The sequence below is a fragment of the Limulus polyphemus genome, unplaced genomic scaffold (assembly GCF_000517525.1).
Source record: "Limulus polyphemus unplaced genomic scaffold, Limulus_polyphemus-2.1.2 Scaffold23, whole genome shotgun sequence".
Classification (NCBI taxonomy): Eukaryota; Metazoa; Arthropoda; class Merostomata; order Xiphosura; family Limulidae; genus Limulus; species Limulus polyphemus.
This window is the reverse complement of record NW_013665633.1, coordinates 1,193,578-1,215,726: the sequence shown is the minus strand read 5'-3', so window position 1 is coordinate 1,215,726 and position 22,149 is coordinate 1,193,578. Positions and strand designations below refer to the sequence as shown.

Below are 22,149 nucleotides of genomic sequence, written 5' to 3'. Positions count from 1 at the left end.
CATTTGCACTCGAATATGACACATTTTTTTCCCTTGTTAACAGAATTTTTAATAGCTCATCGCTGTCGTATTTAAATAAACTTGTACACACATTGTAACTCTCAAACTTTCATTTTTAATATTATTTATTTCCAGGACAACAGGCTGTTTTAAATTCTTTCTCAGTCCGGGAACTTCTTCCTGACACCCATTTCTATACTACATATGAGGGTTCATTAACAATGCCCGGTTGTCACGAGACTGTTACGTGGCTTGTGATGAACAAACCAATTTATATAACCAAACAACAGGTACGTCTATATATATCCTTATAACTAGATTCATCATTACTAGTTTTTCAAAAAACCAATAACTTTTCCACGAAAGACGTTTTATGAAGTGAGTGTTGATTCGTTTACAATAGCGTAATTTCTATCACTTATTTTGTGGCAGGCCGTGACTGTAGTTTCAAACTGTTCGCTTAGCCCCAGTACTTCACTGATAAGTCTGAAGGCTTATAACGCTAAAAGCCTGGTTTCAATACCTGTGGTGGGCACATCACAGATAGTCCATTGTGTAGCTTTGCGCTTAACAACAAACAAACACTATCTTGTAAATACCTGTGCCGATACTTCTAAGTTTCGTTTTTAAAGTATAAAAGATGTATAAAACTTTCTATATGTAGCAATATTTGTATTTTAGAAACGATGTAAGGACTTCAAAAGATAATATAAATCTTATAGCATTACAAGAAACGCCTTAACATTCTAAATTAACATACTTAACATTCTATAATATGTTATCACTAAAAAAACGTCGTCAAACAACCACGAGAGTTTAAATACAGATTTTGTTTCCTAAACGCACAAATGGTAAGTTTCCCACAACGATTAACTATGCAAAATGTTCTCATAGCAGCTGAGGATCAGGGAGGAACGTAAAGGTTTGTTTTAGCTAATGGGTCATGTACTATGTACCCATAAACGTTAAAAAAACAGCTTCATTCTTTTGTTTCAATATATGCCATATGAAGGTGTTAATAAAACAATTAATTTTTGAATCAATACTTGCTGTGTATGCAAAAGTAAAGTTCACGCTTTTTGCTTCCACTGACTCTTCTTGTGTTTCGTGCTCTATATGTAATACATTTCATTTTTCGCAGTGTTTTGTTTCTGTACCTTACCATTATGAATTTTAAGTGAAGCATTAGAATATAATTAATTAAATTAGCTACACATGTCTCAACTACTCATACTAAATATCACATTTTGGTGTACGACAGATGATTAAGGTATCAAAAATGATAATAAAAAATAGAGTAACCAGTTAATACATCAAATGCCCTGGATATCATTCCCTTAATCCCTTTCCGTTACTTCGTCGTTAAAAAAATTTCTAATATTATCAATACCTCCTAAAACTTAACTGATCAATATTGATGCAATATGGATTGGCCCGGTATGGCCAGGTGGTTAGGGCGCTCGACTCTCAACCTGCGGGTCGCGGGTTCGAATCCCCGTCCCACCAAACATAATCACTCTTTCAGACGTGGGGGCGTTATAATGTGACGATCAATCCCACTATTCGGTGGTAACAGAGTACCTCAAGAGTTGGCGGTGGGTGGTGATAACTAGCTGCCTTCCCTCTAGTTTTACACTGCTAAATTAGAGACAGCTAGTGCAGATAGCCCTCGTGTAGCTTTTCGCGAAATTCAAGAAACAAAACCAAAACGGAGTATCCACACTAGAATAAAGAGATGCTTGCATAATAGAGACTATCAGTTTTTATATACATTATTTCTGCTGTTTCCAATAAACAATGAGCTTTTATAGTTGACAAAGAAAGCATACGCTAAGTAGATTATGATCTGATTATTTTGATAAATGCGTGCAGTCCATTCCCGGATAGCAATTTATACGATCCAGCTGTGATCTATGTTTTTCTTTTGGATAAACAGTCACCTAGGAATCCATTCAAATAGAATTTACAAGCAAATCAAACAAACAAATACGATGGTATACTACGAAACATATATGAAATTGTGTTTTTCTTATTGATCTTCTCGTCCACAACAGGAACACATATAGTCAACTTTCCAGAAAGTCTGTTTTTATTTCGAATTTCAGAAACATTTTACATTCCAAAGAGTTTCTTTAGGCATGTGCCCCGGGGGAAAGTAGCGCATGTATATAACTTCTTGAACAGTCCCTTGAGAGGGTCTAGCTATTGTACTCCCTTTGATTGTATGATGCTCCAAACACTTAAAAACGTGACATTTTTCTCTAACTGCCTCATTCAAGGAAAAATAAAAATAATTTTCTTGTATTCTTAAATTAGTGGTGATATGTTTGTCTAAAATCCTAATAGAAAGCAACTTTAATAAAGCCAGTCGCATAGAGTTCAAAAGAATCCAAAACTACTTCTTTATTCAACATTGTGACTCTCGAAACATCGTGATTTACAGCGAATTTCGAGATTAGACAGTGTCTCTATGTATAGTTTGGATGTGTAAACTAGTTAAGAGAAAAATATATTGGCATGAAATCAAAACACATCCACTTTTAGGCCGATATTTTGAGAAACTGTAAATTTATAAAAAAATATTTTATAATATTATTATTTCTTTTCTATTTTTCAATCGATCATCCTTTATTTATGGAAAGTAAAACACAATTATTATTGATCATCAAATAACGAACGTCTTATCATTTTTTGGGAACCTTTTTTTTTATAGTTCCGTAAAGTATATGAAAAAAAATTAAATATTTGCGTTTCTTCGTTTTTAATACGCATATTTTTAATTAACAGCTCTACGCGCTTAAACAGTCAATGCAGGGAGAACGAGACAACCCCAAAGCGCCACTAGTCAACAATTTTAGGCCTACACAAGCCACGCACCATCGTTTGCTCAGAACAAATATTGATTTCAATCGTCACAAGGTAAGCTAGAAACTAATAAGAGAAATAAAAAAAAACAACGATTGTTTGTGGTCTCAATTAAGCTCTAAATTGAAAGTTTTGGACTGTTTGACTTTTGGTTGCCAAGTGATTGGAATTCTTATTCTTTGCTAAATTATTTATTTGTTGTTGTTTTTTTACTTAAATCAAAGTGATTGTTGCTGCACAGCTTAACCAACGGTAAAGATGAGAAAGTTAACCTTACGAAAATTTTCGTAAGACATTTCAGTTTTTTGCTTTCACGTTTTCAGAAATTACAATACTTTTTCAGGAAATATAATTCCTGAGAAAGAAATAATAATTATTTCATAACATCGTCTGTATATAAAGGTGTTTTATTAGAAAATTTTACGTTTTATTAATAATAATATAATATAATATATAGGGTTAGTCACAATATTTAACCTATTCTGTATTCACTATTTTATACTGCCCGTTATTAATAACGATATTTTAATACTTATAACAATATACGTGGTTGTTAATTAGGCTTAACTGTATTTTTTGTATAGATTATTGTTTCTTATATATATACAATTTCAGTCGTCATTACTTGACAATCATTAGAAAGGTTAGAAAAATATTTTGATATTTGTCAGTGAGTTAGGCTAGTTTCGGGAAATTAAATCTGGTCTAAGTTTCACTTAATGAACTAAAGGATAAACTTGAAAATGTTTGAAGATTTAATGCTATGAGATTGAATCTTGAGCCATTTTAATTACGAATACTGCATGCGCAAACGTAATGTATTGGGTTAAAAGAAGTAAGTCTAATACATAAATTGTAACTATACATGCCATGAAAAAGTGGTCAGGCCATGGCCTCATTGGCCTTTCCACTTCCTACGGCCCTGCTAATGAACTAAAGGATAAACTAGGTTTCACGTTTCTTTCTTGCCAAAATGTAATATTTTTTGTGGTGATAGAAACAATTACGTTATTTTAAATGACTAGTCTGTTAAAAAAAATTAGAAGCATTGAGGATATATGTTCCTATAATTCCTGCTGTTACATATAATTACATTTGGTGGAGTCAAAATAGGGATTTGTACTTTGAGTAGACAATGTCTACAGTATCTCCAGCCTTGTTTCCTTACTTTTTTTACGCTCCCAGTCAGCACTTTTTTTAATTCCCATTTTTTCATTTATCTTTGCTGGCTTTTTGTATGCTCAATCATGGGCAAAGAATTACCTGATATGGTAACTAGCTTTAAACATTGTAATGATAATAAATATAACTAGTAGCTAGCTGATACGGTTCATGATGCCTTACTGTAGCTATTGACTATTTGATCGCATTAGTTCGAGTTGTAAACTGTTAAGCTGCAGCTGGAGATTGTCAGATAGATTTGTTTGAGAATATAGTGAGCATTTATAGTTTCTTTGTAAGTAAATTCTCTATAAATAATACTCAGCAATGGGCAAATATATGTCCATACTAAGACACACAACCCCCATTTAGTGCGTATAGTATTTTACCAGTAGAAAAGCAGCATCTAATGTTCATCTATTATTGGCTAGCAATTACCATTTCACCCTGTACTTAAGCTTCTTAAAGGGAACCAAATATTTGTAAGACAGCTAAGTTCAAGGGGTAATGATAACATTGTTTACACTAGAATTATGATGTTTTTTAGCTTATGTAAAATATAGAAGAAACAAATCGACTTTTCAATACCCCAAGACCTTCGCAGTACCTTATTTAGTATTCTACAGAAGGTTTGGGTGCAATATACCAAGCCCTTTTTGTTATAGGCTGGCAAAAGAATAATATAAGAAGAACTACAAACAGGCCGTTTTGAGTGGATTTTCTTTTCCTTGTAAGAAGTCTAACATGCGTACTTTTTTGTGCATTTTTATTTGTACAACCTTAGTAGTCGATATTAAAGGTTTTAAAATGTTGTTTGAATTGAATCTTTACTGTTTAAGGTGCTTTTTGCCCGAACGTTCTGTTAGGGTTTTATGCAATTCTTTGCAGTCCCTTTTATGAACCACTATTGTGGTTTATGCTATGAGTTTACTGTGGTGAGCAAACGACAACTTAAGCAAATATCATTAGAATTTCCTTTTATGAAACTCTGTTCTTTTCATAAATGATATACCATTTAGTTATGTCAGACCTATTGTTTAATTCCTTCGTGGGCGACCGGGCATTTATTCAAAAGAAAGCATCCTTTCTACATTGCCCCCTAATGGCTTACCGGTAAGTCTGTAGGCTTATAATGCTAAAAACTGAGTTGCAATACCCGTAGTAGGCACAGCACAGATAGCCCATTGTGCAGCTTTGTGCTTACCAAATAAAACAAACAAAAACTTTCTAGATCACTTGATATTTTAACGGGTTTTCTGCAAGTGTGTGTGCTCTCGCCACTCATTTGCGTTTTGTATGTAACAAATATACCACGTCTGTAAAATAACAATATTTTCTAATATGCTGACGAAACTATCTTTGATGCATCATGACCACTTTAAACAAGCTACTACTTGTTGCTATCAACTAATTTCTAACATGTTGATGTCTAACCATCAATGCTACTGAGAACAAAGCAATTTTATTTTTTCCCAATTGAAGGAAGTTTCACCCATGTCGCAACCAGCCTCAAACATTTTTATGTTCATACAAGCTGAGGTACCCGTCCTCTTTCCGGGTTATTAAGTTAAAAATTGTGGATGAAATGCTATGATAGATAACACGGAAATTCTAACTTTCACACATTTTATTTATAATATAACATATTATTACTGTATTTATTATTACTTCATCAAAAGTTTTATATATGGTTTAAAAACTCAATACCTATATATTTAAAACATGGTATACACTGTGCGATGGTTGGGGTAACCTTGTAGGAAGAGGTAGCGGCCAAAGTGTGGCGGTAGGGGTGCTTTTTGTTACCTGCTTTCAACACCCACCTCTTAATGTCCTTCCACAGTGCTTCACGTGATTGACGACCATGTCAAGATTTTCATTCGCTCTTGTCTAACCTGCAGTCACTCTTCCTGGGTCATTTTATGATCCCCTAAAAATCCTTAAACGTCGTGCTATTCGTCTAATCTTTAAAATTAAGTTGCCTTGACCTACCAGTGAATATTATGATCGTAATACTTTCCCACCCATAATGAATTACCTTTTCCCCATATGTACTTCATGTCTCTCCCTATAAATGATGTCACACCAATGACTAATTTACCTAATTTTGTTTATCCAATACAAAGATTCAGCAGTATATTTGATCTCGCTACATTGCCCCCACAGATACTATATATCACTATTTTAATTTTCTAAATATAATGCTATCTATCAAACACTGCACTATTTAAACCGTTAATCTTCATAACCATCACTTTATACAAATCCCCTTCCTTTAGGTTTCCATTCTCTTGGTTGGAGAGAATGCGTAACCCTCTCCTTTTTTTTTACGAGACTAGAATGAAATAGCTTTAAAAATAACGTAAGCAAAATATTCTGACGTTTAATGTTTCTCAAATAAAGTTCAACATGAAAATACTCTTCAACAGCTGCATTTGTCAAATGTTGCCCATAATACTTCTTATTGAGCTTTTGTGCATTTTGCTGTTGTTTAATAAACTATACTTTTGAACTTTGTCTTTAAGGTGAATTTATGTACTTTATCAATGTTAGTTTGAATAGTTGCTAGAACACCATCTAGACCTGGTACTTTCTGATATTATTTTATTTCAATAGTTGACTTCTACCTAAAATGTGCTTATAGTTTATATTCCATTGAAAATTGGAGCAAATCCTGGAGTATTATCAATTTTGTTACTACTTTTCAAATCCTCATTTATAACATAAACACTAAGTGTCCATAACATGAACGCCATAATGAGAGCTTTGATAAAGTATAATTATGGAGCATTTCATTTCTCTGCATATGCAAGAATAGACTGATCACATGTGTGTATCAGTAGCCATATTACAGTCACCTGTACTGGACAATGAACAAGAGCAAGGCCAGACTTACAAAGAAGCAGAAAATAGACGACTGTCCAACAAAGACGTTGTTATCAAATACTATTTATTAATCAGTTGCCCAGAAACATTTGTCATCAGAATCTTTCAATGACGGTAATGAAAAAAGAAAGTACCACCTGGTACTACGAAGACATTTGTCCGCCAGACTTTGAGAAAACACTATTGGATAAGTTGTAAGTTGTAACCAGCATCAGTGTGCTGCAATTGGCCAAGTCCTTCAATAAAAGTCAGATAATCACCTCTAACTGTGCCATTGAAAGGATATTACAAAAACTGAAATATGGCAGCCAACTCGATAACTGCTTATCTTATACAAGCAATAGTGTGTAGCCTAAGATTACCGTACTCGAACTGTGAATTCGAAAATCCAAGGTTCGCGTCCCGTTTTCTCAAACTCCTGCCCCTCACTTTGGGTCCGTGGATGCGCTATAACAATGATGATCAAATCTCACTATTAAATAAGAATATGCTGATAGTTGGCGGTTAATGTTATTGACTAGTTGTCTTTTCTCTAGTTTATCAATGCAAAATTAGGGACAGGTCTAGTAGATAACTCTTGTGTACCTTTACTCTAATAACCGAAACAAAAATTAATGGTGTTTCGAACGTGGGCTTTGAACATTGAATAACTGGAAGAGTGCGCGATTAGATGTGAAATATCAGAAAAAAATAATTTAAAACAAGCAAATCTAACATAAAAAGTTTACAATATCAAAAAATGCTATGACGGTTTTTGGTATATAGTCAAAAATAAGAATGTAATATTACCTTCAACATAAAACTTTTAAAAGAACATATTATGCGCAATAGTTTCTTTGTGTGTTTCACCTCTCTCTCTTGTCTGATCATTGTTCGAAACGTTCCCGAAATGTTGCCAACAAAGATTAAGACGCAGTCCATTACACTTCTAACTCAAATAACCTAACAGACTGCCTGTTATACACGTTTGCAGACTTTATTGCATACAGGGCTGTAACATGTAAACAAGAATAAGTGCCCGCATACTAACCAATAAGAAAAAAGTGTGTGTTTGTTTACAGTAACAAGATATTGAATGGAGTATGTTGCATTGAAAAAAAAACGTTGTACTCAAGAGAGAAAAAAAATGTTTGATAGTTTTACTCTATCTGCGATTTAAAAGTGGTAAGAAATCAAAAATTGATCCCTTGCTTTGTAAGCTTTTGTGTTAATCACATATTTTCGAAGCAGGGTTTTGTCGTCGGAGTTTACTGCATCTGTACTAAAGCTTATAAAGTTTTAGGCTCCTTCTCTGTGTATAATGGTTTTGCTAATCAATCCACCTTCGTAAGTCGAGTCACAGATATACACAACGCGATCACTGCTCGAAGCCTAACTCATAAAAAGAAAACGGGAAAGAATCACAAATAAGGGTAAATAAAAATATTTTATGGCTCCATCAGCACAAACCTAATTAATAAACTGTTTCATGGCTTCAACGTTAGTTGGTTTAGTATTGTTCTTGATTCAATATAACCAGGATTTTAACCTGAAGTCTAAGAACTTGAGAAAACATTTGCTATGGAAAATAACATGTGAGGTTAAGTTTAATAAGGCTGTTGTATAGTCCTGGTTAAAAACTACGTTACTTTGCCAGTAAAATAATTTCACAAAAGTTTTAGTCCTTATAACTTCTGTAACTTGATATCACAAATGAAAATATTCGGTCAATTAAACTTTTGTACATTCAGGAAATGTTCTTGTTCCGATGATGTAATCAATAAATCATGGTCAATTAGGTTATTCATTATTCCATAATTCCATAATCTTGGCCAACTGAGTAATCCTCTAACCCTGCATACAATCTCACAAAAAAGCTATAAGTTAAGCCTAGAATCAAATTGTACATTATAATGTTTACGCTTAAATTCTTACGTGTTTAGAAACTCAGTTAAGTAAAACAAATTTTTTATCCCTTTCAAATAATTTTAGTATATTATTCAAATGCTCTAACGTCTAATAAATTACTGATATCAATAAATAAGATATAGCATTTTCTGCACAGTCCTCTGGCGAAGATCCGAAATAATGAACGGTCGCAGTTTTATCAGGGTTTTTTTTTCTTTTGCACAAAGCTATAGAATGGGCTAAGCCGCAGAAATATAACCCTGAATTTGATCTTTATAAGCTCTCAAGCTTACCGCTGAGCCGCTAGGAGGAAAGATGTAGTCTGCACTCGAGGCGATTATTTATTACACTTGAAAAATTCCTCGGTAACTCTGTATCGTTTTGATTACAAGCGTATAATTGGAAGAGAAAATTGTCATAATGATTTCCGAAGTTATGACAACCTGAAACACTTGCATGTTAAGATAATAAAAATACACACCAATAAAAATCTTAGTTATAATCGCAAAAAATTTAATTCATTAAAACATTGCTTCTCATACAAAAAATTTCGCCATTTGAGTTTTTGTATCTAAACGGTTTAAATTTCTAATTTGGATACCTTTATTTAAGCCAGAACATTGTGCACCTATTTCTGTTAAACAAATTGTCGTAAAAGGTTGAATATATTTAATTTAGATTCACAATGGTGGCATACAACTATTGAAAATTCAAGCCTACCTTACTCGCTGTTGTAATATCAAACTCCATATCATTATACATAGCGTTGCACAGTCTTTATTATCTTCAACTTACTAGACTTAGCTTTTTTCTTGGCTTAATAGCATATTTAGCCGTTTTGATATCCGTAGTATCGTTCTTACACATTATCATATAACTTTGGCCGTAGTAAGATAAAGAGATGTAATACCCTGTAAAAGAATGTTGCGATTGATACTAATTAGATAGTGTACTTTTAAAGCTGTAGGCAAGCTTTGTATTTCTGATCTAAAATATTTAAATTTCTACACTATTTATAGAGTATATATGCAGCATTTTGCAGTTCGAGCATGGTTAAAAAAAAGGCTCAAAATTTAACAAAGAACAGTGATACTTATGGCCACTCTTTATAAGTTGATACTACAGAACCGTGGTTAAGGCACTCGACTCGCAATCTGAGGGTCGCGGGTTCGAATCCCCGTCACACCAAACATGCTCGCCCTTTCAGCCGTGGGGGCGTTGTAATGTGACGGTCAATCCCACTATTCGTTGGTAAAAGAGTAGCCCAATAGTTGGCGGTGGGTGGTGATGACTAGCTGCCTTCTCTCTAGTCTTACACTGCTAAATTAGGGACGGCTAGCGCAGATAGCCCTCGTGTAGCTTTGCACGAAATTCAAAAACAAACTACAGAACCGTGGAGCTTCCCCTGTTTATTTTTTTATAATCAATGCAAAAAAGTCAACATGCTCTTATGATGCTTTTAGCTGCTACCGGCTGCAATAAAAAACGTCAGAGAGAAAAATAGTTCCTTGAGTTGTTTTTAATTATTATTTATCTCAAATCTAGTATACTTTATATCAATGAAACATCTATAGTCCATTCCCTACCTTCTGTTTAATTCTATATCACGCTGCCAGGAGATGCTAGCACGTGATATCTGTTAAGTAGATGAGCCCACCAACTGTCCATTTGTTAATAGAAAATCTTTAATGACCTCATCTTGTATAGAGTCATTAAGATATTCTATGTGCTTAGTACGCTCACAGAGTAGGGCTTTGTGTGTAGCCTCAACAGATGTTAAGCGTTTACTTCTCTTTTTTTAATTCAATAATGTCTTTTTCAAACTCATTTTTCTCACCTTTACAGTAGCTTTGTTGCTCTTCATACAACTGCATAGTGAGTTATCTTTTAACCTTCTTTTTACGACCTTAGCCCATTTCCTAAGCCTTAACATAATTTACTTACAAATCTGTTTTTTGTTGTTGTTGTTGTTGTTTTTACTTATTTACTTCGTCAAGAAAAGGAGACTCTTGTGAGAGTAGCATGTTCATCATTTCCTATGAGTGTTTTCATTCGTCTCTCTTTCGCAACCTATTAATCTCCCAGTGGAATTTAAGTGTCTAAGGTCAACAAACGTGGTCTCTAAACAGAATCCACTAGCTATACGCCACAACAGTCGCACTCAACACTTATTTACACATTTTCACTTGATCTTGTTACATTTATAGAAGAAAGCCGATGCCATTAATCTGGAAGATTGACAGGCATCTCGGTTTTACTTCGTTTATTTTGAATTAAGATTTTATCCTCTTCACGGGAATCCTTTGCTGTATCAACATTGTTACAGAGAATGATATACAACAATGACGAAACGTTCGATTTAGTAATGTGTATCTTCGAGGTTTCCACACTAAGCATAGAACAACAGGTTAATTAAAAGGTACTCACGTGGAATTCGTCTCAACGTAGCCTGTGAAACTGCCAGACTCTCACATCTTATTGCAAATATTACAGTATTGATTAAACTAAAACTTAGCCCATCCCGAAAGAAACAATATGAAAAAATTGCAAGTATTAAATTGAATTTCAAAAAAGATTTACAGTACGATTACTTCTGGTTTTCAATTTGAATTTATTCTAATATTTAGTAAACATATCTGTTTTGGTTCTGTAGAATAACTTGCTCTTTGAAATTATCTGATCGCGTAAGCATAAGCGACTCAAAAAGGTTTTTCAACTACAATTCTAGAATGGTATTCTTTTTTTTTCACATGATATGATAAATGACGTTCGTAGTTTGAAAACCTGCGGGCTTCTTAATACCCTTGTATTATTCGCAAGGAAATGTGTACGTAGGTATCACAAGTCCTAGCCTAACTATTCGCATCACTACAAACTGATCCATGTATTTGTTTTTGTTTATAGAGTAAAGCCGATCAATAGACTATCTATACTATGCCTATTGCAGGGATCTATCCTCCAATTTTAGCACCACCGCTGAACCACAAAAGGCGTCCATTTCTATTATCCTAACAAGCTACAACAACGCACTACAGCATGCATATCACGCACTTGTTTTATTGAATCACTGATGAGTTACTGAATGCGTAAAACGAAGGCTAGTCTTGTAAGTCTGTTAGCTAGCTAGCTTTTGACAATATTTGATCTTTTTTGTGAATAATGATAAGAATAAACTAGGTACTATGTCTGACTTGCAAACAGAAAGTATAACTCGATATCAAATATTCCAGTTTGTGCTGTTCAGTCCCTTAACAGGTTATGAATAGGAAGCGACCTCGGACAAAAATTCGAACAGATTTACTAACAAGAGAATAGATACGTGAGAACGAAATTTTCCATTTACCTGCAAAAAAAGATCCTACAGAGTCATATACTAAAATGTTTCTATATTTTTGTGTATGATTAACATATATGTTAACTTTGAATTTTTGAGAGTATATTTGAAAATCGATGAATAATCACATGCATGTAAAACTCGTATGAATTAAATGCAATAAAATCTTTATCTCCTTTTCTGATAGAGAAACAGGACTCGTGCTTTTTACTAACAAAAATTCAAACCAATCTTTATTACCCGATGATCCACTGATCAACAATAAAGACGAGAATTGGCTACATTTTAATTTGCCAATCAACACTACGGACAATGGCTTTCTACATTTTAACCTGCCAGTCAAATCAACATTAAGGAAAATGGCTTACCACATGTTAACCTGTCGGTCAATACTAAAAACAGTGGCTTACTACATTTTGATCTGCCAGTCAACAATAAATATGAGAACTTAAAATATTTTGATCTTCCACTCAACACTCAAAGACAAATATTAACCTCGTTGTTACCCAAATTCAAGACGAAAATTGTCTGCATTATGACCTGTAAGCCAACACTTAATACCACGTTTTGACATACCAACAAACACTCAAGTTAAATACAAACTCTAACTGCTTTCTGACATGTAAATTAAAGATTTTAAAGGAGAACTAGGACTATTTGAATTTGTTGATAAAGTCCTGATGCTGGGACTATGGCCCGGCATGGCCAGGTAGTTAGGGCGCTTGACTCGCAATCTGAGGGTCGCGGGGTCGAATCCCCGTTTCACCAAACATGCTCGCCCTTTCAGCCGTGGGAGCGTTATAATGTGACGGTAAATCTCACTATTTGTTGGTAAAAGAGTAGCCCAAGAGTTGGTGGTGGGTGATGATGACTAGCTGCCTTCCTCTAGTCTTTCACTGCTAAATTAGGGACGGTTAGCGCAGATAGTCCTCGTGTAGCTTTGCGCGAAATTCAAAACAAAAACAAATGCTGGGACTAATTGTATCCTGAAAATAAGAAGAATATTTAGTAACAATGTAAATCCACACTAGACTACAAAATCACGCCTGTATAATCATTGTTGTTATAAATATAAATTCATGTGATATCAATATCACATTTCAGATTTGGTTACACTTGTGCACTGTTTCCTTCTGTTTCAGATGTTTATAATTTAAGAATTACCATGAAGATGAAGACAGCTATATAGATATCAGAAATAGACTCAACCCTCAACCCACCCTTATTATTTTAAGGGTTGGAAAGAGTTGTGCTCTGCCATCATACTTAAATTTGGAGACTTTTATTATGATAAAGGTCGTTGATCGTTGTTGTGACGCTCATTTCTTTATCAATAATTATCAGTTTTGCATAAAAACCAACCATTTTTTTAAATGCATAACGTAAAGAGAAGACTGCATAAAACAACACTCGAAGCACGTATCACCCCAACAAAATTCTCTCATTCTCTACTGTGATATTGTACGTTAATACAGAAGACAGTGAGACGAACTAGTGAGACTGAAATAAATCTTATTTTCTGCAGGTTCTTAAAAGTTATATTAAATCTACTGAGGTTTATATAGTTAGTACTTTTCTTAAGGCTACAGGATATGTGCAACTGGTTTTATATGCACTTACAAAAGGTTAGGTTAACTTCGTTGTTGGTACTAACATGCTCAGTTGAGCTGTTTGCTGTTTCAGAACCAGCAGTGTCCTACTATGTACAAGAATATGTTCTACAAGGGTAAGTTTTCTATTTTTACATCAAATCTGGAAATTCACTTGATAAAGGCTACATTTTTAAAGCCTTCTTTTTACATTAATGTAATTTCCCCATTCAAATTGTTTGTTCAGCCAACAGAGATTAACTTATTTAACTGATGTTTTATAAGCTCGTACTTATTTGACAAACATAACTTCAAATATCACATATTAAAAATAAACTATTTGGTTGAAAAACCATATTTATTCCTCGCAAGGAAATACTGAATCCAATCAGCTGTAATATTTTAAACTTATATTTAATTAAATTTACACAGCGGCTCATCGTGTCATTTTATACACATTTCAGCTCCAAACAGTGTGTTTCCACTTACACTTAAAAAAAAACACGCTGCTAATTGTAGAAATGACAATTAAAGTAAAAATTATATAGTAAAGTAAAAAACATAATATAATCCATTCAATAACACAATGATATGCATTAAAAACGGCTGTTCTCTTCTGGAGTAAAAATGTATGTGGAAGGTAGTTTAATTGTTTAAGACTTTTTTTTGTGTCACTAAACTAAAATCGTGCTTATGTTAAAACATAAATTATTACGGCTCTTAACACTGCAAGAACTAATTATAGAATAAATGAAAAAGACAACTAAAATACGATTAACGTTGTAGTCAATATTTTAATGTGTAATAAATTAATAAATGTTATAAATATTACTTATTTTTTTATTTTAATTAATCGGCGAGCTGATGAAATGAAATTTACTAAAAAAATAATATAAGTTTTTTTTTCCTTTGGAATTGTGACGAATTATTCCTTATCATTCTTTTACTGTCACAGCAAACACTGGAAATCCAGGACTACAATGAAATATGTGTAAATAATAACAATTTGGTGTAATATGGCTTGAGAACTTACATTTGTGATTTAAAAAAAAAATGGATGTCGTTGATTTTTATAAACGGAGATAGACTTTATGAACTATTATAATGACCTCCGTCCTGTCCAGTTGTTTCTGTACAGTGAGACAAAAGAGAGGAAGAAGTAAACAGACTTCAAGGTAAGGACCCCTACTTTCCCTAAAGTAGTAAACTGATACTTGATATAAGTTTTTCTAAATTGTCAAGCAAACTATTCATCGAGTTATTGAGAAATTAACATTTCACTAAAAACACAGTGAATTTGTACAATAACTATCAGTTAGAATTATATCATTCTGCATCAAAACTTAATACACTTCCCTAATTGGCACTTTAAAATAAATTCATTTGTACAATAACTATCAGTTAGAATTATATCATTCTGCATCAAAACTTAATACACTTCCCTAATTGGCACTTTAAAATAAATTCATTTGTACAATAACTATCAGTTAGAATTATATCATTCTGCATCAAAACTTAATACACTTCCCTAATTGGCACTTTAAAATAAATTCATGGAATTCCGAGGGAAAATCCTAGATCCACAGAAAGTACTTATTAGGCACTGGGTATAGAAAATATATTTTCTGAACACAATTTCACAAATTTTATTGCTGGATTTTTATATTTTAAACGTTTTAAAAAATGGCTTTGTCACGAAAAAAGTCAAAAGTCTGTTGTAGTGGATAACCAGGCAGTTGATTATATGAAAAATATGTAGAAATATGATGAAAATATATTTGCAACATTATGTGGTTTTTTTTTAAACTGATAGAATTTTATCATTTGTATCGTACATTTACCAAAATTAAAATTAGGTGGTTTAATTTTTTTTCTACAGCCCAAAAAACAAACGTATCAGTTATGGCGTCTGGCAAGATGGTTAAGACATTATTTCTGGAAAAAAAAGAGGAATTGACTCTCTTGCCTGATTCGTTTCAGATTCAACACAAGCTTCGCCTTGTTTCAGTGTATACGCCAAAACTTACAATTCTCATTGTGAAATGAAATGTTATTTTTGTGGACTTCGTTTTCTTTACAGCACTGTTTCATGCGGCCCTTTTCATCAAACAACAAAAATTAAGATCGTTGTGAGTGTGACAGTCTTCTTGCCACTTCCAATGTTGTTCATTGTTTCAACAAGATGGTGTTAAGTATTAATGAAATAAAGCAGTTAAATGGTACATCACCTCAGGTAAACGAAGTCGAACATTTTTTATTAGTCAAGCGTATTACTAATTTATTCAAGACCATTTAAACAAGACGTTTTACACATCGGATAGTAACGAGCAATAACCTGTCGTGTATAACACATACAGTTCTTGTTTGGAGTGAATTCGTAACCGTATGAGACCGTTCAATTTATACTTTGGTGTATCAATACTCCCTTGATCATATGCCCATTTTTATAAAGTGATTCACGAGGGTGTCTAAGAATCTGAAAACCTTCGACGTTGCATGTGTTACAAAATTCTTTACTTATCTGTAATCTTATGCAAATTTAGATAATTAACCAAAGATATAATTCTACATTTCAAAATTTCTTCTAAGTATCTCAATATATGATATACCCCCCACATCGCTCCCGAGCTTGTATAAAAATTATTTCATTGACAAATAAATTTCAACTACATCGTAAATTCAACCGAAACAGGGCTTTTGTGTTTCACGTGAATCATTCAAGTCCAGACTGAGTATACTTCAAGGAATTGTTGCCCTTCGTCTTCAGCCTGAGTGTAGTAAGACAAGTAAACAGCGATCTGATCTTAAGCCGTGACTTGGAGATCTCTGAGGAGGTGAAGGAGTTGACAGTTAACTCCAGTGATCTTGTTTTATTGTGTTTTTTCTCAATGTCCTTTTTTAGCATATTGTGAAGCTTTTCAAATACAGATCTAAACAGATTATCTCCACGAACGAAAGAGAAATTCAGAAAAGCAACAAAACGCAAAAATATATTGAATGTTTGAGGTAAAAGTAAACTGTCAGAAAGTCGAAACTGTTTAATTCATTTTATGGATTTCGAAATATTTTATAATCGTAAATACTTTGACTATTGTTAAATCCAGAGTTCACATACATTGCACGTTGGAAACAATTGCATAAACATATCTTAGGTGGCGCTTTATTTAAAAGATAAAAGTAAAATTATGTAAATACAAACAGTGATTTGTGAATATTAACCTGTGAATAATAATATGTGATAAGCGTTAATTTTGTGTGGAAATTTGATTATTACGTTAGCGTCAATACGTGTGCTCACGGACGGAAAAGTAAGCATTCTGAACATTTGAAATCCTTTTCTAGCACAACGTAGCACGGATATCAAATAAGAAATCTATCACAGCCGAGCTCATTGAAGATGCACGAAATACAATAGCTAATTGTCTTCCTTTGAATTATTTAATGTACGTCTAATATTAATAGTGCATTTCTGACATATTGTTCTTATCCTAATCCTTTAAGAAGTTAAGAAGATTAAAAACAGATAAGTTGCTTTTAAAAAATTATGTAGAAACAACATTTTCGCATAAGCAATAGAAGTTTTAGTTCCATTATCAAGGTGTCATATCAGACAGCTTATCCACCAAGTCATGAAGTGCAAATAAAGGTAATCTTTGTGTAAATCCTCGGATATATATGTAATGTCTCTTAGAAAATATTGTTTTGGTTTTCATTTAACGATTATTTCAGTAATTGTATATAATCATTGATAAATGATACAAAAAATTTGTTGTTGTATCTTTATTATGTTTTAAATATTTGGTATAACCGTAATAATTCGTTTAAATAATCTAATTTTGTGCTACTGTTGAAGGTGCTTAACACCTTTAATGTTCTATATACATGATCCTGTATTTTTATTTCTTTATGTTCTTGAAAATACATTATGTGCGTAAAACGAACACTCTAGCTTTACTCTTTTTTATCTTTTGATCTTCAAACTTAACCTATTGAACAAATAAAACTAGCGAAATAAATTTTACGAAATGCGTACATCGTCTATTCTCTGAGTAAAAGTTAATTAATATATTTTCTTTCAATAAACCACATTGTCGAGCTTCCAATTAGTGTCATTATCTTATAGTCTTTTCGAGAGAATCTAAAATATCATTGAGGACATAAGTCCTCAATTACCCTAGAAACCCTAAGTAAAACTCTCAGCCTTTAAGTGACATTCGATATAATAAACATTCTTCACGAGAGGAAGACGAAGCCGTAAGAGAACTCTAACTACAGAAAACAAAATGGGTCAACAAACTTTGCTCCTAGTATATAGTTGTTGGCTTCATTAGCCACAATATCCTCAACTTATGGCACATGAATGTTAGACTAGTTACAATCAGTGATCATTACGTTCTCAGTATCGACTTTCTTATTTGTTTTTTATCGCTGTTGCACTTAAAATCGGCAAATGAACAACATTTTTAGCTTGAAAAAGATAGTAGTTAAGAATATTGATTTTTCTTTTAGACTCGCAAATATGTTCTGATAAGGACAGAAAAAAAGATCTTTTAAATAAAAATCTTAGAAAAGTTTTCTTTTGCATTGTTACCAAATTGTCAGAGAAATAAAACAATAATAATTAAGCATATTTTTTTAACCTCACCCCCTCAAAGAAATAACGATTTTAATGTGATAGTTTAAAAGTTTCAGCAGCAAAATCAAATACCTTTCAATACGTGGATAATCATAAAATACTAAAAAAACTTACTTCTTTAGTAACTAAATACTTTATTTGATACGATTTAAAATAATCTCTTTTAAAAGGTGAACGTATTTGCAGTAGGACTTGTTCAGTATACAAACAATCTCTCAACACTACCCGTACGTTTGTCAAGATTGCCGTATATGTATATATATGTGTGTGTGGGTGTGTATATACATATATAATATCATACACATACACACACGTTCGTACATATTAGATTTTTTAGAAACGCTTGTTTGAGCAAAAATAGTGAATAAATGTTTCTTTTCCAATACTTTCAGCAACAACGAGTATTTTGAGCAAAAATAGTGAATAAATGTTTCTTTTCCAATACTTTCAGCAACAACGAGTATTTTGAGCAAAAATAGTGAATAAATGTTTCTTTTCCAATACTTTCAGCAACAACGAGTATTTTGAGCAAAAATAGTGAATAAATGTTTCTTTTCCAATACTTTCAGCAACAACGAGTATTTTGCTATGAGTAAGGCACGTTCCACTTGATACACAATTTCTTGTGTTATATATTCTGTACGTTGTTTTTGTTTTTCTTTATCTAGCTAACACTACCTTCTGGGAGTTCACGAACTGCTGAACGTTAAGCATGGTCCAGAAACTTAGTATGAGAAAGACAAAGGCCTTTCATTATTTTCGTTTATAATTAGGCTATTATCTACGTGAAGTAACAAACAAACTTTTCTGGGTTTTTTTTTCAACGGTAATTACAAAATTTATTACATTTTTAAAAATCAATTATTCACTTGTCTCTTAATGCGCAGCTTTATGGGTTTTTTTTTATTTCAAACCTCTAGTACTTGTTTCTTTCCTTTTTTTTTTCGTTTTGTGGAAAAGTTAAAAATTGTGCAAAACCCTTAAACGGCTTCATTTAGTAAATAACTTAGGTTAAAAGTCACGTACCAACATATATCGCTTGGAAAAAGTTCAGTTTTTCCTTTCACGATGTTCTAATAGATTATTTTTACGAGAACATTTATGTAGTTTTCAATCAGCTAAAATTCATTAGAACACATCCCATAAGACACGCTCCCCCCCCCCCCAATGACGCAGCGGTATGTCTGCGGACTTACAACATTAGAGTCCGAGTTTCGTTACCCGTGGTGGGCAGAGCACAGATAGCCCATTGTGTAGCTTTGTGCTTAATTACAAACAAACAAATAAATCCATAAGACATATTTTATCGTTCACCTCCGAAGACAGAGTGATTATAGAGAAATATCCATACTTAAAATTATTATATCTTAAAAACTAAACTTAAAAATCTGTACCATATCCAAACTTTCTTAAATAATACTCAAATTTCTCAATGCGCCTCTGGTGAGATTTATTTCCTTAAGACAAGTAGTTTTTAAGATATAAATGCTTATAGACTGCCTAAGAATACCAGACAATTAAATTTAATCAAGATAATGGAAACGTACCTTGCCATATTGATTTAGCCTAATGTTCAGAGTGTATACGTAACGGTCCTTCAATATTGCAGACTATCTCGTTAGCCCTAATTAGAAACTACATTGGAATTACACATTAACTTTCAGTTTTATAATAAAGTCATTGTTATTTAATGAAACTTTGATTTAATCTCACTAAAATCTAATCAGTCCTACTTGACCCTCAACTTCTCCAACAATAATGCTCCAGATTTGCAAAATACGTTTGAAATATTTATCATATACATGGTTTACGTTTTAGTTCTTTCCTACTACATAAATAGAATGTTATTTATCTACAAATATTCTTCCCTCTTTGCTTGTGACTGGGAAGCTTGTAGTTTTCAGCGTAATTTGAATGTTGCAAAACCACGTGCTTTACACGCGTGTTGGTTTGCAGTTCTCTCAAAGTCCCCAGTTCGAGAAGCTTATGGGCGATTATGCTGTAATATACAGTTGTGCGTTAGTACTAAAAAGAAAATCCTGTGCAGTAGAAAATGTTTGTCCTTCATTTAAAAACCAATATATTCTTGAAGTCGAAGTAGAAAATCAGTCGTAAATGTAGGTATCAAAATTATTTCAGTAAGCAAAGATTAAATAGCCAAACTAAAACTGGATAACATTGAAATTAAAATGCAAAATAAGTATAGGGATTATTTGTATTAGTTACTGAAATATTCATTGATCATGTAATTCCAAAAGACGGTCTTGAGAGAGTTTACAATGATATTGTTTAGATAATTCTGGACGACATCATTATTGTAGTTCCAGACAACAATGCATAAGTTTTGGATGATATTAAACAATTAGTTAAGGATGGAGTTATGTAAATTGTTAGTTCCAAATGACATTTAAAGTATTTCGTGTTGATGACATTCACGTGTTTCAGGATTATGTAATTTAGGTAACGAAGGGTGAAAAATATTGAGGTGAATTCGGCAGTATATTAAGAAATCGATTGGGGAAGAAGTTCGCACACAGTATAACCTAAGTCCTTCTTCATAAATGTTTATTATCTAGTAATTTGATGATACAGAAAATATTTCATGACTCATTTTTTCTGTCCATATTTAAGGAACTGTAGAATCAATAAAATAGGTATTCATGGTGTGTTCCAGCAATAGTTACCATTTCTATATACTTTTCAGTTAATCAGAAAAGTCAAAGAGCTTCTTAGGAAAAGTTTTCTCTAAAAACTAAAGGTATTAGTTCTTTCAGTTGATTTCTCGTAAAATGTAAAGGTTTCCTCATAATCCACAGAAGTCTCAATGTTCCATTCAAGCTCCTCTATTATCCATAGTAAAGTACCCAAAGACAAACCCGTTAGAACGCCCACCTATGGTACTTAAGCACATGTTCCAACTTTATTCTCAATAGTTATGAACACAGTTTAAGACACGGCGCCCTATGGATTCGGAATAACGCAAAATCCAATGTCAGATTCAGGTTCATTGATTCTGAACACCTTACTCCTAGATCCACATCATGCCGGAGTAACCATTAGAGCGCATGTTAGTTCTCTTGATGCCTACTTGGTAGAGGAATTACGTCATATAGGTTAATGACATTCTCTGCGTCATCCGAGTCCACCTGCTAAGTTTGGTCCTGATAGCTCCAAAATTATGGGAGGGGTTCGCTGACAAACAAATTCCCAAACACGCAACGTAAATTGGTATAGGATTTTGCTTTTGTTACCTTAGTACAATGTTTACAAAGTTGATATTTTTATCGTTTCAGTTTCAGAAAATCCTACACTGTGAACTATACAACATTATTAATGCGTTAACCACTTAAATAACTCAAACTACTTTCCCATCAATTGAAATTTCTTACAACTCCAGAACCATTACATAATTTAGATCTCAGAACTCCTGAGTTTATTGTGTGAATGTTCATCATACTGAATTTTAGTGTAATCAATGTTTGTTTGTTTGTTTTTGAATTTCGTGCAAAGCTACACGAGGGCTATCTGCGCTAGCCGTCCCTAATTTAGCAGTGTAAGACTAGAGAGAAAGCAGCTAGTCAACATCAATAACCGCTATTCATGGAATACTTTTGTCAGGCCAAATAATATGATTTAACCTTCACTCTTATAACGCACCCAAGGCTGAAAGGGCGAGCATGTTTGGTGTGACGGGGATTCGAACCCGTGACCCTCAGATTGCGAGTCGAGTGCCTTAACCACCTGGCCATGTTTTTTTTAGCTAATTATACTTGTGTTTTTTCAGGTTGGGT

General features: G+C 33.1%; 1 protein-coding gene across 2 annotated transcripts in view; it reads left to right on the top strand.

Moving 5' to 3' along the window:
• Positions 1-17,746, top strand: part of LOC106458531 (putative carbonic anhydrase-like protein 1) — a 137,354-nt gene extending 119,608 nt beyond the window's left edge. The window contains exons 7-11 of one of the 2 annotated variants that reach the window (XM_022385159.1): positions 136-290; positions 2,788-2,919; positions 13,817-13,859; positions 14,847-14,897; positions 15,602-17,746. In XM_022385159.1, coding sequence (XP_022240867.1) covers positions 136-290; positions 2,788-2,919; positions 13,817-13,859; positions 14,847-14,863 — 347 coding nt within the window. In that variant the 3' untranslated portion in view covers positions 14,864-14,897; positions 15,602-17,746. Of the gene's footprint in view, positions 1-135; positions 291-2,787; positions 2,920-13,816; positions 13,860-14,677; positions 14,898-15,601 lie in introns of both variants that reach the window. The other variant, XM_022385153.1, reaches the window with a different exon arrangement.
• The last annotated feature ends 4,403 nt before the right edge of the window (positions 17,747-22,149 follow it).